Here is a 16,491-nt window from a genome sequence, read left to right as displayed (position 1 = left end):
TCTTATGATGTGCTCTCACCCAAGATTGAGCAGTCATTAAAGTACTGCCGTATTTACTCCCATCTTTTCATTCCTCTGTAGATCCACAGCTTAATCATCATGGAAGCAACCAGTATCTTATGCCTAGCTGTGTGCTTGCATGTGACATGCTGAGGACAGTGCATTTCTTGTATTTGACTCTTAGATCACTCCTGCTTCTAAGATAAGTGTGCCAGACTTACCTAGTCCTGATGAAGATGACAAGCTACAAGTACAGAAAGTATCTACAACGCAGTACAATGAAGTGGTGAATTTAGAGCCTGAAAATGCATTGGACCAACATTCCTTTTCTCTGCCCACATGCCGCATCAGTGAATCTGTGAAGAAATTAATGGAACTTGCCTATCAGACTTTAGTGGAGGCAACAACCAGCAGTGATCAGTGGTACGAGTTCTGAGTCATCTGAAAATGGCAATGATCTGGTTAAATGCATATCTAACCTAGATATTTATTAAGAAAATTGACTGAAATTCTTTGGGTTTTCTTATTCTGCTAGTTAATATTTTTCCCTTAGAGAAACAGTGTAGTAATGTAGAGAAACAGCACATGTATGCATTGATCATTCATGTTTATTTATAATAACATATGCATCTTACAGAGGTATGAGAAATAAAAGCATGTGTATGGATGGACAGATTGTTAATCACTTTTTAACAAAAAGCTCTTTAATTTTTATCTACTTTTAACTTTTTATTTGACTTGAATGATATTACACGAGAAAGCACTTGTAAAGAACTTAGAATGCCACCTAGGAAACAGTTGATACTCAGATGTTTATTCTTAGCATTGGTGGTGGTGGTCATAGTGCTAGTGTGTACCATCTAAGTCAGCTGGCCCCTTAGCTTAATATTCAAACTTTTACCTTTTGAAATCTAGGCCCTAATTAATTTACATTTTAAATGTTAATTTTATTTTTTATTTTTTGGCTGCATCCATGGCACGCAGAAGTTCCTTGGCCAGAGATCAAACCTGCACCATAGCAGTGACAATGCTGAGTCCTTAATCTGCTAAGCCACCAGGGAATTCTCAAAATGTTAGTTATGAAACTAATAGTTTGTTGGGTAGCCAAAGGTAAAGAGAAAGAATGGAATACGCCAAAGTCTGATTTCTCCCTTTCAAGAATACCTCTTCTGATTAACATTTTATTCAAGGTACCCAAACTTCCTCATTTGTACTGAATCTCTTTTTGTTTAATAGGCTCTTCCCCTACTCCTAAACTAAATTGAGGAGAAAATGATAGGCTGTAGCCCAAGTCGATTGTAAAACATATTTATAAAAGCCTCTTTAGTTTGAATCTGTGTGTAGTAGTTTTTTACTTCTCATCCTCACAGTACCAAACACTTTCAGCTAGGGTCTGCCATAATCAATTGCATCTTCAGATGGACTTCCAGAGTTTCAATTTGTATCTCCATGTGCAAAACCCTTTTAATTGTTTCTGCTCTGGAAAGAGCATGTTTACTAGGATATTTCCATGACTTTAATGAATCGTTATATTCACAAGTCCCTCTGGTTTTAAATATAAGTAGAAAGAAAAAATACATGTAAAAGGAAGTATATACTCCTTTGGCAGAATAAAATATAGGAGTGACTATTTCTTCACATGGCATTCACCTGAAATATACCAGATCAGGGGATGCAAAGCACTTTTTCCTAAAAGAACACCAAACAATGTTTTTGTATACTGGATGTTAATGGACATTCTTTCCACCAAAAAAAAATAGTTTTAACAGGACAAACAAAAGTACAGCTACAGGAGTTCCCATTGTGGCTCAGTGGTTAACGAACCTGACTAGCATCCATGAGGATGAGTGTTCAATTCCTGGTCTTGCTCAGTGGGTTAAGGATCTGGTGTTACTGTGATGTAGGTCGAAGATGCAGCTTGGATCCTGCGTTGCTGTGGCTGTGGCGTAGGTCGGTGGCAACAGCTCTGATTGGATTCCTAGCCTGAGAACCTCCAGATGCTGTGGGTGAGGCCCTAAAAAGACAAAAAAAAAAAAAAAAAGCTCAGCTACACTGAAACAATTCACTTGCCTATTTTCAAATGTCAAACAGCAACATATGCAACAAAAATAAAATAATTTAGTTAGTTATCATAGTTATCAAGTTGTAACAGTGTTTTAGGGTATAGTGACCATGACTTACTTTTTAAAAATATTTGTTGAATTCCTGTGACTTATTCAGGATACATAGTTTAAGATATTCTTCTGTGGAAGTAAGCTACACAAACCTTATATTTGCTCTTTCGAAGTGGTTTTTAATAATAATCTTTAGATGTTCTAAGACCAGATTTAAAGGGCAAGGAAACTTGAGGATAGATTCTATCCTAGAAATGTTGATTCATCTCCTTGCATTGGGGTAAGAAGGAGAAAAAGTGGAGGTTGAAAGGCAGACTGGTCTGACAGCACCAGTGAGTGCCTTTATTGATACCTTGCCCTTTGCACAGTGCGTCAGTGAGCAGTGACATTTGCTTGAGGCTTAGCTTCATTTGTTACTGAAAGGATACTCTGAGTACTGGCAGAACACAAATTGATAAATGGAAAAGAGGCTTTGGGTTGAATGCTGCTATTCTTAAGATTACTAATGGTTCCAGGTTTTTAGAACTGCAGTCTAGTCGGTTGAGAATATACTCTATCTAGATTAATGCTGTTTTCAGCAGTGACCAAGGCAGATGTTTTCTCCAACTGATGTGCTTAGTTTGAATTTTTTTCTCATTGCCAATATAGCCTTATGGATTTCTGTTGAAACTGTGTTTTCCTTTTAGTGCTGTTCAGCTTTTCTACTCAGTGAGAAATATCTTCCATTTGTTCCATGATGTTGTACCAACATATCACAAGTAAGTGCCACTGCATCTGACTTCTCTGTAGTATTGTAGGCCTAAAATGCTTGAGTCAGGTTAAAACCAGTAATTTTATATTCCTACCAAAGAATATAAAATTACTAAAATTCACAATAAAATGCGGTAAACATGCGTTTAAAATATATGTTTAAAGGACGTTGGTGGTTTATTAATTAGTAAAGCTACTCTAATCCTGCAGTATAGTAGGTGACACAAATTTAAAAACTCAAAAGAACCTTACCCTGTAATTGATGGTGGGTATTTTAAAAACTGCCTCACTTTACTTGGTTACAAAGCAAAAGGTCACCCATGATTCCATATTGCTGTCCAGTAAACATACCATGTTTTCCCTTGGCATTCATGGCTTTGCAGACTTAATACCACAAGAGACTGCTATTTAACTGTTGATCAGCTGCTCTTCCTAGCTGTCTTAGCCTGTGTTTACCTAATGTCTTGGAGTTTTAAAGTTTCTTTTAATATTAATCTAAAAAGTTACTCGTAACTCTAGGAGTTCTCTCTGCTATCAAAATTAAGTGTTTTGGATACCTTTTATAAGTGGTTGTGTTGTGGGGTTTTTTTTTTTGTTTGTTCGTTTTTTTTTTTGCCACACCCACAGCATGTGAAAGTTAATGGGCCAGGGATCGAACCTGAGCCACAGCAGTAATAAACTGAGCCACACCAGTGACAGTGCCTGGTCCTTAACCTGCTGGACCACAGAGGAACTCTTATAAATGTTTTGTTTTATTGCCTTTTTTTTAGGGCCCCACCTGTGGAATATGGAAGTTCCCAGGCTAGGGGTCCAATTGGAGCTGCAGCTGCCGGCTTATGCCACAGACACAGCAACGCTAGATCTGAGCTGCATCTGCCACCTACACCACAGCTGATGGCAACACTGGATGATCCTTAACCCACTGAGCTAGGCCAGAGATCCAACCCACATCCTCACGGATCCTAGTCAGGTTCGTTACTGCTGAGCCATGATGGGAACTCCCAAATGTTTAAATGATATATCAACAAAGCAATTCCTTAATCAAGGACTAAGTTTTCAAACCAGAGTAGTATTTTTTAATTCAGATTTTTGGACAATTGAGATGTTTTTAAATAGGCCCAGCTGTTGTTTTTTGCTTGAAAAGAAAGCTTATTTATCGTAAACTTTGTTGTTTTTTTTTTTTGTTTTGTTTTTTGTATTCTCTTCGCTGTGGCTTAAATTTTTTTTTTTAGGGCCACACTCACGGCATATGGAAGTTCCCAGGCTAGGAGTCTAATTAGAGCTATAGCTGCTGGCGTACACCACAGCCACAACATCACAGGATTCAGTAGGGCCAGGGAAAAGCCTGGAATTTTTTAACAAATTTCCAGGATCTGAGCCGTGTCTGCAACCTACACCACAGGTCACACCTATGCCAGATCCTTAACCCACTGAGCGAGGCCAGGGATTGAACCCACAACTTCATGGCTACTGGTCGGATTTGTTTCCACTGCGCCACAATGGGAGATCCTGTGGCTTAAATTTTTAATTTTACTTTCTACTTAGGAAAAGGAAAAGAGAAAACATCTTTGGGCCATGTCCTTGGAGATTCAGAGACAATTGGCTTAAGAGTTTCTGTGCTTAGAAACATTTTTCACACTGATGTAGAGTTAGATTTGCCTCTCTTTCCCCTTTCTATGATCTGGGATCTTTATTTATTTTTTGTCTTTTTCCAGGGCCGCACCTGCAGTGTATGGAGGTTCCCAGGCTAGGGGTCTAATTGGAGCTATAGCTGCCAGCCTATGGCAGAGCCACAGCAATGCCAGATCCAAGCCGTGTCAGCGACCTACACCACAGCTCACAGCAACGCCGATCCTTAACCCTCTGAGCAAGGCCAGGGATCGAACCCAAAACCTCATGGTTCCTAGTCGGATTCGTTAACCACTGAGGCACAAGGGGAACTCCAGATCTGGGAACTTTATACTTGACCAGTGGTTTACAAAATTTAATTTGTATCAGAATCACCAAGAAGCCTTACCAGATCCATGCCTGAGATTTCTGATTCAGTAGGGCCAGGGAAAAGCCTGGAATTTTTTAACAAATTTCCAGGTGATGGTGATGTTGCCTGTCAGGGGACCAAACTTTAAAAACCATTGTTCTAGATTAGAGTTGTCAGCTTTGGAAGTATTTTAGACTCTCTTATGGACCTTTAAGAATATGTATGTCGAGGGAGTTCCTATCATGGCTCAGTGGTTAATGAATCCGACTAGGAACCACGAGGTTGCGGGTTCGATTCCTGGCCTTGCTCAGTGGGTTAAGGATTCGGTGTTGCCGTGAGCTGTGGTGTAGATTGCAGACTTGGCTCAGATCCCGCGTTGCTGTGGCTCTGGCATAGGCCAGCGGCTACAGCTCTGATTCGACGACCCCTAGCCTGGGAACCTCCATATGCTTCGGGAGCAGCCCAAGAAACAGCAAAAAGACAAAAAAAAAAAGAAAAAATATGTATTTTGAGAGTTCCCTGGTGGCCTAGTGGTTAAGGATCTGGCTTAGGCCACTGCTGTGACATGGGTGTGATCCCATGCAGCAGGTACAACCAAAAAAAAAAAAAAAAAAATTGCTAAGATCTTGCCTGTAGAAATTTGGATTTATAGGTATGATTTACATGTGTGGCTTTGTTTTTTATGCTTCTGATCTGTAGCCCAGAGTGAGGAGAGCTGTCTTAGATTGTGAGTTTCTGACTTTGTATATTCTAACCTGACATTGAATCAGCAAAGTAGGAAGTATTAATTGGATTGAAGAACTGCTAGTCGTTATGCAGGAGAAGCACAAGACAAGATCTCTTCCCAAGCTGGCTAGATAGGCTAATATGTGCAAAAGAGTTAAAGCAGTGATTTTCCACCTTTCATGAAGATTTAAAATCACCTGTGAAGATTTTAAAACATATAAATGCCCTGGCTTCACTCAGAAGTTGTGATTTAATTTGTTTGAGATGAAATTTAAGCATCCATATATTTAAAATTTCTTGGGTGACTGTATAATCTATAGCCAGCTTTGAAAACTGGTGAATTAGAAAATAGTTGTGCTATCGCTTCTCGGCCTTTTGGCTAAAATCAAGTGTAGAAAATAGTTAAGTTCTTCATTATATAAATGAAATAGGAATGTGGAGAAAGGAGAAGTAAATCTGTATTTCCACAGACTTAACAGTGTTAAGTTTCAAGGAAATTATTATGTACAGCTCTGCTAGGTTTCTAGTACAAAGAGTTGACACAGGTAAACCTCTTGATTCCCTTGCTCTTTTTTGTTAATCACTGGGATAGTTTTATAGAATAAGATCCCATGCAGGCAGAACCTCACTGATTGAATGGCAGTGGGAGGGATGAGGTCTCCCCTTGTTATGTACAGCATTTATACAGTGATTAATGCCTAGAAATACATTAAAAGAGTAAGTTTTTCATCAACCCCACCTTCAGTAACAGGTGATTTCTTTCTTTTCCTGTGCTTCTTCCTGACCTAGGGAGAACCTTCAAAAACTGCCCCAGCTGGCTGCCATTCACCACAACAACTGCATGTATATTGCTCATCACTTGCTGACCCTCGGGCATCAGTTCAGATTACGTCTGGCCCCCATTCTATGTGATGGCACTGCTACTTTTGTGGATCTTGTACCTGGCTTCAGGAGACTTGGTAACTGATACCTTAGATTTAGGGAAGCATATCGATAATGCAGCTTCTCAGACTAGTAGCTTTGTAATTTATGAATGAGGCAGTTAGATATTAGGTGGTGGTCCTGAACTGTATTGGGAAGTGGGAGGGCATTTAATTTGCAGGTGTTCCCAGTTTTCAGCTTTATAAAGTGAATGCAGACTTTTGAAAGCATTACATTTTCATGACATGATTTGATGGTACTTTGAAGTTCCAGACTGCATTACTGGAGTGTATTGAATTTGCGCCATCAGAGTTATGTCAGTAGAGAGACACATACCAGGATTTGTAGTGTGACAGTTCTGTTAGCATTGTTGGTAAGAGCTCACTAATGTCAGTGTCTATGCTTTTGCAAAACCGCAAGCTAGCTCCCTTCTCTTCTACCTCCCTTAGCTTTACTTCTGATTATTAAAAATCAAAAGAAATGAAATGTGGGGAGTTCCCATCGTGGCTCAGTCCTAATGAATCCGACTAGGAACCATGAGGTTGTGGGTTCGATCCCTGGCCTTGCTTGGTGGGTTAAGGATCCAGTGTTGCCGTGAGCTGTGGTGTAGTTTGCAGATGTGGCTTGGATCTGGCATTGCTGTGGCTCTGGTGTAGGTTGGCAGGTATGGCTCCGATTCAACCCCTAGCCTGGGAACCTCCATATGCTGCGGGAACAGCCCAAGAAATTGCAAAAAGACAAAAAAAAAAAAAAAAGAGAGAGAAACGAAATGAAATGTGGGATAGGTCAATATGTTTACTATGATAGCCTAAGAAAAGCAGAAAATCTATGTGACTTACTCAGCTTTTCAATTCCTGACTTTTCCCTTAGGTGGTGTAGATATATCAGAAAAAAAAACAGTTGCTTCTTCTGTATAAGTAACTTTTCTTAACTGATTCTGGACAAACTGTTGGAAAAGACTTATTATCCTGAGGGTGGGCTTGGAGGGACTGACTAATGTATTAGAAGTGCTGTTTCTGGGAGTTCCCTTGCTGGTGCAGCAGGTTAAGGATCCAGTGTTGTCACTGCTGTGGCTTGTGTTGCAGCTGTGGCTCGGGTTTGATCCTTGGTCCCGGGACTTCCACATGCTGAGGTCGTGGCTAAATAAATAAATAAATAAAATAAGTGATGTTTCTAGTAACCTTAGTATAACTTTATGATGTTATCTAACAAGCAGCTGTTTTTACATAGGCAGAACAGTTATATATATGGTTCATGCTTGTCTCGCCTCTTCCTCCCTGGTTTTGCAGTGTGTAATTGAACCGCTTTTAAGAATTCTTTGTTTTCTCATCACAGGGACAGAGTGTTTTTTGGCCCAAATGCGGGCACAGAAAGGAGAACTGCTGGAAAGATTATCAAGTGCTAGAAACTTTTCCAACATGGACGATGAGGAGAATTATTCTGCAGCGAGTAAAGCAGTCCGGCAGGTGGGAGGCTGTTATTATTTCTGGAATTTGTACTCTTTCTTTAGATGCTCCTACCCTTGTTTTTTAAGCAGCAGAGAATATGTAACAGGTAGTTCTCCCATTGGAAAATGTGAGTAGCTTTTATCGTCATGTTTACAACCTTTCCTTTCCCTGCCCCACAAAGTCAACAGGAAGCTGTCTTTTCATCAAGCCAATAGCATGACTAGTTATAGCTAATAAATCTGTGATAGCAAGTATTTAACCCATGAACTTGGGTTTGGGAAATTTGAAATACTGGTTTTCTTTTTTAAAAAATGCCTCTCTCTCCTAAGTGACTTATCTTTACTACAGTTTTCCCATCCTCAGGATAGGTCTGTTTTTCATCTAACAGGGATATCACTAAAGTTGAGTATTCAAGAAGCACGTATTCTTTATTTTATTATTATTATTATTATTTTTGCTTTTTTAGGCCTGAACCTGCAGCATATGGAGGTTCCCAGGCTCTAGGGGTCTAATCAAAGCTACAGCTGCTGGCCTTTGCCACAGTCACAGCAACGCCAGATCCAGTCCTCATCTATGACCTACACCACAGCTCAAGGCAATGCTGGATCCTTAACCCACTGAGCAAGGCCAGGGCTTGAACCCACAACCTCATGGTTCCTAGTTGGATTCATTTCTGCTGTGCCACAACGGGAACTCCAGCACATATTCTTAATTACCTTTTCTCACCTTTCTATAATACCTCTTCTCCGCACACAAATGATAAATGTAAATCTAGAAAATATGAGTTGTAACACTCTCTCTTCCATGTAAATAGCTGTATTCTTCTGACAGGTACTGCACCAACTAAAGAGACTTGGGATCGTGTGGCAGGATGTCCTACCAGTAAATGTATATTGCAAGGCTATGGGGACTTTACTCAATACAGCAATTTCTGAGATGATTGGCAGAATCACTGCCCTAGAGGTAAGGACCATTAGATGCCTCACCAGACCTGAGATGAAATTCTTGTTTCAGATTGTTACTTTCCTAGTGACATTGAACATCCATGTGGACTGAAGTCTCATTTTCAGTCCACATGGATGGTAGAAGAAATTGTTCATGTTTTATGTCTAACACCTTATACTGTTATTTTTTTTTTTCACTTTGATCTTCTGTTTTGCCGGAGAATTGCTGAGCTCTATCTTTCATACTTTGTAAAAGATAAGGGAATTCCTGTTGTGGCTCAGCAGAAACAAATCTGACTAGCATCCATGAGGATGCAGATTCAATCCCTGGCCTTGCTCAGTGGGTTAAGGATCTGGTGTTGCTGTGAGCTGTGGAGTAGGTTGTAGGTGTGGCTCAGATCTGGCATGGCTCTGGCATGGCTCTGGCTGTGGCGTAGGCCAGCAGCTACAGCTCCAATTCAAACCCTAGCCTGGGTGTGGGGAGCCGAGACGATACAAGGAGCTGAGGAAGGGAGCTTGCCTGAACGGTGCAATTCCAAAGGCAGGCTCCTAATCAGAAAAAGGGGCCTGTCTCAATGGTGCAATTCCAAGGGCAGATTGCTAAACAAGGAGACGTCTGCCTCTACGGCGCAATTCCGAGGACAGGCCCCAGAAGACAATAAAGCTTGCCTGCTGATACTGGTGGGGAAGTGATTTTTCTAGGAAACAATTTCCATTTTGTGTTACTGAGTGGGGATTGTTCCATGGATGACTTAGTTATTAACTTGTTATTCAGTTTTCCTCAGTCTTTCCTGATTATTTGCTTATTATTCTTATTTTCCGTTCTAATTTTCCTGTGGTGATTTGTGATTTAACAAAATTACAACAATAATATAGTAAGAATTTCATCCTGAAGAACTTTCCCCTATTAAATCCAACTTAGTTAAAACATAGTGTTTATCTACTAAAACATAGTGTTTATCTACTAACTAGTTATACAGTAAACTTTAGAGTTAGTACTTTAATGAGGTTCATAGAAGTTAGACATATATTATTCATGACCAAAAGACACCTAGCTATGAGTTACAGAAGCTTTTAAGTGATAGCTAGTTAAGTTGGTTTATATTTTCTTTTTTTTTTTTTTTTTTTTTTTGTCTTTTTGCCATTTCTTGGGCCGCTCTCGCGGCATATGGAGGTTCCCAGGCTAGGGGTCTAATCGGAGCTGTAGCCACTGGCCTACGCCAGAGCCACAGCAACGCGGGATCCGAGCCGCGTCTGCGACCTACACCACAGCTCACGGCAACGCCGGATTTTTAACCCTTTAACCCACTGAGGAAGGGCAGGGATTGAACCCGCAACCTCATGGTTCCTAGTCGGATTCGTTAACCACTGCGCCACCACGGGAACTCTGGTTTATATTTTCTTACACTGTCTCCCTGCCATAACGCTTTGAAGATAAGCACCAGTCTAAAAGCAAGATTTGTGAATGCCAAATTCTTGTGTCTTCAAATTGTAAAGACTGGCTGGCCATGGGATGATTTGTACTGAGTCTCCTCCTTTCCACATGATGTATTGTACCTAATTGCCCTTAAATTGTACTAAGTTTAGTTAAGATAGAGATCTTAAAACATGATGTATTGTGTACCTAATTGCCCCTAAATTGTACCCACTAAGTTTAGTTAAGATAAAGATCTTAAAACATGATGTATAGCTGCTATACCATGTAATAGTTAACCAATATACTTTTAACACTGTGATGTAATCTGTAGTGAAAAACTGTCTATATAATCAACGACTTATGCCAGTAAAATTTGAGCAGTCCAGCGCCCTGAAAGAAGGGACAAAGAGGCTGTCTCCGTATGTACATTCGCCAACGCGTGTCCCTCTCCTATCGGGAAAAGGTGTACACTCCCTGGCTGCCGGAGCTGGCCTCCGGCACCTGGGAACCTCCACATGTTGTGGGTGCGGCCCTAAAAAAAGACCCCAAAAAAAAAAAAAAAGGAAAGTAGGATTATACTGCTTCTCCATCTAGCATCTGTGTAAATTATGAATGAGGAGGTTGGAAATGGAGCAGTGCTCCCAAGATGTAAAGCATGAAGTCATATATTTATTTAAATGTAAGTGAACTAAATGGTTGAATTTAGTAAAGTGAAATGCAGCCTTGTACAGGTACCACTTTACCAACCCACTGTTGTGGTTGGGACTGTTTGTGTGATCCTAAAGGCAAGTTCCCTGGACTCTGCCACCTGATACCTCTGAAGAACAGATTGGCTAAACCCTTACTTGTAATAATATCCCCTGCTTTGCAGCAAGCTGTGCTGTATTCTACTGGAGAAATGGATTGTTTCATGCAGGCAGACTAAATTACTGACAATCTTTTGAAACATCTTTTGTGTCATTCTAGCTTTAGGAGTATTGGCAGAGCTGATGAAATCTGGTGTCTAGTAAGATGTGTGAAATTGGTTGGAAAACATCTTGCTATAGCTGATCCCTGGATAACATGCATCAAAGATCTGTTCTTTAGTTACTCTGGCCCTTTGTGTTCCCTTTATGTCAAACCAGGACATCTCTACTGAAGATGGTGATAGATTGTACTCCCTATGTAAAACAGTGATGGATGAAGGACCCCAAGTATTTGCACCTCTGTCTGAAGAAAGCAGGAACAGGAAATATCAAGAAGAGGTTCCAGTCTATGTGCCAAAATGGATGCCGTTCAAAGAATTGATGATAATGTTGCAAGCGAGTCTGCAAGAAATTGGGGATCGGTGGGTTAAAACCCCTCTATATGATTTATATATCTCTTCACAGTGATAAGAGAGTATTAGTGCTATTGATAGCAGTGCTTTTTTCTCTCTCTCATCTTGAATAGAGGTAGCTGGGTCCTTTGCATGAACTATCGTAGTGTGGCTCTCATGACCACTGTCACATATTTGATAACAGAAAGACTTGTTTCTGTTAGTTTGGTCTCAGACATGTTGTTTTGTCATGCTGTGTAGATGATCTTGCACTTGTAAGAAGTACAACCTTCTGACACCCAGGTGGAAAGGTGTGCCCATCTTAACCAACAGTGAATGCATTTTAAGATTGGCTTTGATATGTTGACAGAGAAGTGACTTTTATCTGTAAGACTGTTTAGCATCAAACCTTTGTTTGACCGGCAGTTTTTCTGCAGGGAGTAAAGTAGTTGGAGAGATTCAGCACCATACACATAGAGAGGATTCATCTTCCTAAATAGAGTGGATGGTTTTTTCTCAACACCACCAGTTAACGTTGCTGTGCCCAGTAGTTGTGTGCTATGTCATGTCATACTGTGTGCAAACAGGTCATTGATACTCTGCAAAACAGGATAGATGTGGGTTGGTTACACACCCATAGCTGCTTTTATTATTGTCTGGGTATGTTATCAGCAAGCATTCATACCTGGCATAGGAAACTCACTGAATAAGTGTTAAGGTCGTATCTATCCCTGTAGCTACTTGTCTATCTGCTTTAGCTTGATTTATTACACATGACCAATTATATAAGACGAGTCATCCTAGGTGTTTCTGTGTTGTTCTCAGCAAATATTGTCCATTCTAAAACAAGGTAAATGAGATTTTTCTTGAAAAAGTCACATCAAAATATCTTTAACTATGTTTGGTTCAAAATTTGATTTATTCATTTGTTATTTTCACATTCTTAGTGGGTTATGGCCTCAGGTCAATACATCAGAGGCCAGCAGGTAAATTTTCTTTCTTTTGTTTAAAGGCCCTCTTATAGCCAAAGAATGATCACTAATTCTTTGTTATGAGAAAAATGAAAATATTGGTGTAACTCAGCTGCTGTTTCTTTTTTTTTTTTTTTTTTTTTGTCTTTTTGCTATTTCTTTGGGCCGCTTCCGTGGCATATGGAGGTTCCCAGGCCAGGGGTTTAATCAGAGCTGTAGCCGCCGGCCTACGCCAGAGCCACAACAATGCAGGATCCGAGCCCTGTCTGCAACCTACACCACAGCTCACGGCAACACTGGATCGACAACACACTGAGCAAGGGCAGGGACCGAACCCGCAACCTCATGGTTCCTAGTCGGATTTGTTAACCACTGCACCACGATGGGAACTCCTATATTCACACTTTAAAGGAAAAGAGTAAAGGAGTTCCTGCTGTGGCATAGCAGGTTAAAGATCTGATACTATGTGGTAGCTCAGACAGCTATGAGGTGTGGGTTCGATCCCTGGCCTGGTGTAGCAGGTTAAGGATCTGGCATTGCCATAGCTGTAGCATTGCCACAGCTGTAGTCGATCCCTGGCGTGGGAACTTCCATGTGCTGAGGGTGTGGCTGAAAAAGAAAAAAAAAAAGAAAAAGTATACAATAAATCTGGAGTTCCCATCGTGGAGCAGCAGAAACAAATCCGACTAGGAACCATGAAGTTGTGAGTTCAATCCCTGGCCTCGCTCAGTGGGTTAAGGATCTGGCATTGCTGTGAGCTGTGGTGTAGGTCGCAGACGTGGCTTGGATCTGGCTTTGCTGTGGCTGTGGCCGGTAGCAACAGCTCCGATTAGACCCCTAGCCTGGGATTCTCCATATGCCACAGGTGCTGCCCTGAAAAGACGAAAGACAAATAAAAAACCACAAAAAAAACTTCATGTTCCTATTACCCAGCATAAGAAAAAATTAACCACTACCTTTGAAGATAATCTGTGTACCTTTCTCCAAATGGGCCTCACCAAAGGAACTTAGCACTATCTTGAATTTTGTGTTGTATGTTTTCTAGCCTTTATAGTTTTACCACATTTGTACATATCCCTAAATAATATAGTTTAGACGTGCCTGTTTTTGAACTTTCTATAAATGGAATCTTCTTTTGTTTAAGAAATTCATTCATGAAGTTATGTGTAGTTACAGTTCATTTTCACTCCTATATCATATATTCCATTATATAAATATTTCATAGCTTTTTAAAAAACTTGAATTACAATTAATATTCAATATTATATTAGCTTCACAACATAGTGATTTGATATTTTATATATTTTGAAATGATCATCGCAGTAAAATCAGTTACCGTCCATCACCCAAAGTTGTTACATTATTGACCATATTCCTTATGTGTACGTTACATTCTCATGACTACTTTATAGCTACATGTTTCATAGTTTATTTATCCTATTTCTTCACATTTTCACCAGTATTTGGCATTATCAGACTCAAACATTTTTGCTAGTCTAGTTGGTATGAAATGGTAGCTCATTCTCATTTTAATTTGTATTTCCTTAAATTCTAATGACACTGAGTATCTTTTTATTGATCATTTGCTTCTATTGTAAAAAGCCTGTTCATATATTTTTTTGAATACTGGGAATCAGTTTTGTTTTTTTTTTTGACGCATAGTTGATATACCATATTACTAAGTTACAGGTGTATAGTATAGTAATTGACAATTTTTTTTTTTCTTTCTTGGCTGCCTATTTGGCATATGGAGTTTCTGGGCCAGAGATCAGATCTGAGCTGCAGTTGTGACCTACATCACAGCTGCAGCAATGCCGGATCCTTAACCCCCTGCTGGGCAGTGATTGAACATGTGTCCCAGTGCCACAGAGAACCGCCGATCCTATTGTGCCACAGAGGGAACTCCTGATTCACAGTTTTTAAAGGTTATACACTCCCTTTATAGTTATTATGAAATATTGGCTATATTCCCTGTGTTGTGCAGTATATCCTTTTAGCTTATTTTGTACCTAATAGTTTGCATCGCTTAGTCCTCTACCCCTATGTTGCCCCTCCTCCACCCCCTCTTCTCACTGGTAACCACTAGTTTGTTCTCTGTATCCATGGGCTGTTCATATTTTTTACCCGTTATTCTCTTGGGTTGTTTTTGATTCCATATATGTGTTTTTTTATCTGTTCTTTGTCAGTTAAAATGTGTTGCCTGTGGTTTACTTTTTAAAGTAGTTACAGATCCCCTTACTCTATATAGCCATGTGAGGATGTGGTCATAATTGTCAAGTTCAAACAGAGCTTAGAAGAGGATGAGGGAGAACAGTCTCATCTTCCTAACTTGATCTCTTCATCTGTCTCTGCTGATACCAAAATGCCGCCAAGAAACAAGAAGTCAAAGCTATTGAGTGGTAGATTCATCAAGAAGGGGAAGCATGCCAAGATTTTGTTTTATTTCTGTTTAAAACAAGTACACATTTGGGGTCAGATAAGCAAGATTAAAATCTTGTGTTTCATAGAAAATGGATATTATATTTTTTATTTTTCAGGTGGGCAGATGGAAAAGGGCCCTTGGCAGCTGCATTCTCTTCCAGTGAAGTGAAAGCTTTAATTCGTGCCTTGTTCCAGAACACAGAAAGAAGAGCAGCTGCCCTTGCTAAGATTAAATAGCTCCATCTTCCTGAGAAAGCCATGTCTTGACCATGTGGAGTCCTCTCTTGACATAATTTTTCCTTTCAAGACTTGTTGGAATCACCCATTGGTCTTGGTGAACTAATGTCATGCAAGTTTGGTTTCGCCTGGCCTGTGTGAGGCTTTGTGGAAGAACTGGGTGTTAAGATGTCACGTGAAGCACCTCAATTCGATGACCTTTTAGTCTCCCTCCCCTGATAAGAAACTGTCGGGCGACAGTATTTCATGTTGCTTCCCTCTGGGAACTTTATCCCTTGAAAATATAAGCCCTGGCCTTGGGTCAAGGAATCCAGGACATTCCACAAGTCGAGGTAAAGAATTTGTGAGCAAATGGGAGTTATTTGGGAGGGTAAAGGAACCGTATTTGGTCTTGCAGGGATTAAGAAGCCTTCCTTTAATATTCTTTCCAATAAATAATGCTTTTCAGAGTTGAGGGTGAGTGTCTTTAATAACATGGAAGCTTTGACAAAGGAGCCCATTGATTTTCCTATCTGCTCTGCCTTTCTTTTTATTGACATTTATGATCCTCACAGAAGATCCACCAACTTACTGTCTTTCTTCATATACCCTCTGTTAACTTGTTAACATTATCGGGACTCCCAGGACTTTCAGTGTAAGTTTTTGACACTTTTTGCTATTTCAACTAAATTCTATTTTATTGGTTGGATTTTTTTTGGGGGGGGGTGTTTGTCAAATTCCAGTTTCTGTAGCTTATCAAATGGCAAAAGTTTTACATTGCCAGTGTTCCTTTGGCATGTATGTGCTGTGCATGAGATGCTAACTCAGGGCTCTGCAGCCTATTCCTTTATTTGGCAGACACGGGTAAGCCTTCAGCTCAACCTTTTGCGTTTTTAACTCTTTGCAGCCGTTGGAAATATATATTATGCTAAATTTACTCTCTGTAGGACTCTGGATTGTCTCTTCATACTGAAGTATGATCTCTTGTGGAAGGAGGGCAAAAGCTGTGATCTTTGTGTGCCTTGGAGGAGGTGCCATGTGAAGGAAGTTTTCAGCACAGTGGGCCTGCTTCCTTAGGCTTCAACCACCATCAATTCCTGGCACACAGGACAAGTGGTTTTTTCCTCCTGCCTTCAAGTGTCTTGCCCTCACCTTGTTCTTAGTCAGGCACAGCCCCTAGACATTCTGTTCGCTAGTTTTTCTTTTACCGATTTAGGGTTTATGGAAGAATGCATTAGAAGGAAGAAGACTGGTTTCTTTTTATAACAGAACTCAGCTGTGGTTAGTG

General features: G+C 40.2%; 1 protein-coding gene across 3 annotated transcripts in view; it reads left to right on the top strand.

Annotated features, from left to right (window-relative positions):
- Nucleotides 1–15,673, top strand: part of ZW10 (zw10 kinetochore protein) — a 41,393-nt gene extending 25,720 nt beyond the window's left edge. For 2 of the 3 annotated variants that reach the window (XM_021062840.2, XM_084976071.1), the window contains exons 10-16: nucleotides 185–423; nucleotides 2,801–2,872; nucleotides 6,358–6,527; nucleotides 7,825–7,955; nucleotides 8,769–8,900; nucleotides 11,423–11,625; nucleotides 15,104–15,673. In XM_021062840.2, the coding sequence (XP_020918499.1) occupies nucleotides 185–423; nucleotides 2,801–2,872; nucleotides 6,358–6,527; nucleotides 7,825–7,955; nucleotides 8,769–8,900; nucleotides 11,423–11,625; nucleotides 15,104–15,224 (1,068 nt within the window). In that variant the 3' untranslated portion in view covers nucleotides 15,225–15,673. Of the gene's footprint in view, nucleotides 1–184; nucleotides 424–2,800; nucleotides 2,873–6,357; nucleotides 6,528–7,824; nucleotides 7,956–8,768; nucleotides 9,301–10,088; nucleotides 10,861–11,422; nucleotides 11,626–15,103 lie in introns of those variants that run through there. The other variant, XR_014815299.1, reaches the window with a different exon arrangement.
- The last annotated feature ends 818 nt before the right edge of the window (nucleotides 15,674–16,491 follow it).

This window comes from Sus scrofa, chromosome 9 (genome assembly GCF_054392235.1).
Source record: "Sus scrofa isolate SSC_HxYL_T2T_F1_AM1 chromosome 9, Sscrofa_HxYL_maternal_Yorkshire_Landrace_v2.0, whole genome shotgun sequence".
NCBI lineage: Eukaryota > Metazoa > Chordata > Mammalia > Artiodactyla > Suidae > Sus > Sus scrofa.
The sequence above is the reverse complement of the archived record's forward strand: the minus strand, read 5'-3'. Positions and strand labels throughout refer to the sequence as shown.